At 63.9% G+C, this 244-nt stretch overlaps 1 protein-coding gene across 1 annotated transcript in view; it reads right to left on the bottom strand.

Moving 5' to 3' along the window:
* LOC119589334 (glucose dehydrogenase [FAD, quinone]-like) overlaps nt 1–244 on the bottom strand; it is a gene marked incomplete at both ends in the record, with an annotated part of 61,710 nt that overhangs the window by 55,015 nt on the left and 6,451 nt on the right. The window contains 1 exon segment of the mRNA XM_037937954.1: nt 24–213. Coding sequence (XP_037793882.1) covers nt 24–213 — 190 coding nt within the window.

The following is a 244-nucleotide window of genomic DNA, read 5'->3' as shown; positions in this document are numbered from 1 at the left end:
CGTGCGCACGCTGACATCCGTACCTGTTTCCCCACGGTGCGGGCCGCGGTAGTCCTCCGACCTCTTGAAGTACGGAAGGACCGACTCGTAGTCCCAGCCGGGGTTCCCCAGGGCCGCCCAGTTGTCGAAGTCGCGCCTGTTGCCCCTCACGTACAGCATGCCGTTGATCGAGGAGGACCCGCCGAGGACGCGCCCTTGCGGAATGGGGCTGCTCTGGAGGAGGAACACATTGGAACCAAAAACA

The sequence above is a fragment of the Penaeus monodon genome, chromosome 25 (genome assembly GCF_015228065.2).
Source record: "Penaeus monodon isolate SGIC_2016 chromosome 25, NSTDA_Pmon_1, whole genome shotgun sequence".
Lineage (NCBI taxonomy): Eukaryota > Metazoa > Arthropoda > Malacostraca > Decapoda > Penaeidae > Penaeus > Penaeus monodon.
The sequence above is the reverse complement of the archived record's forward strand: the minus strand, read 5'-3'. Positions and strand labels throughout refer to the sequence as shown.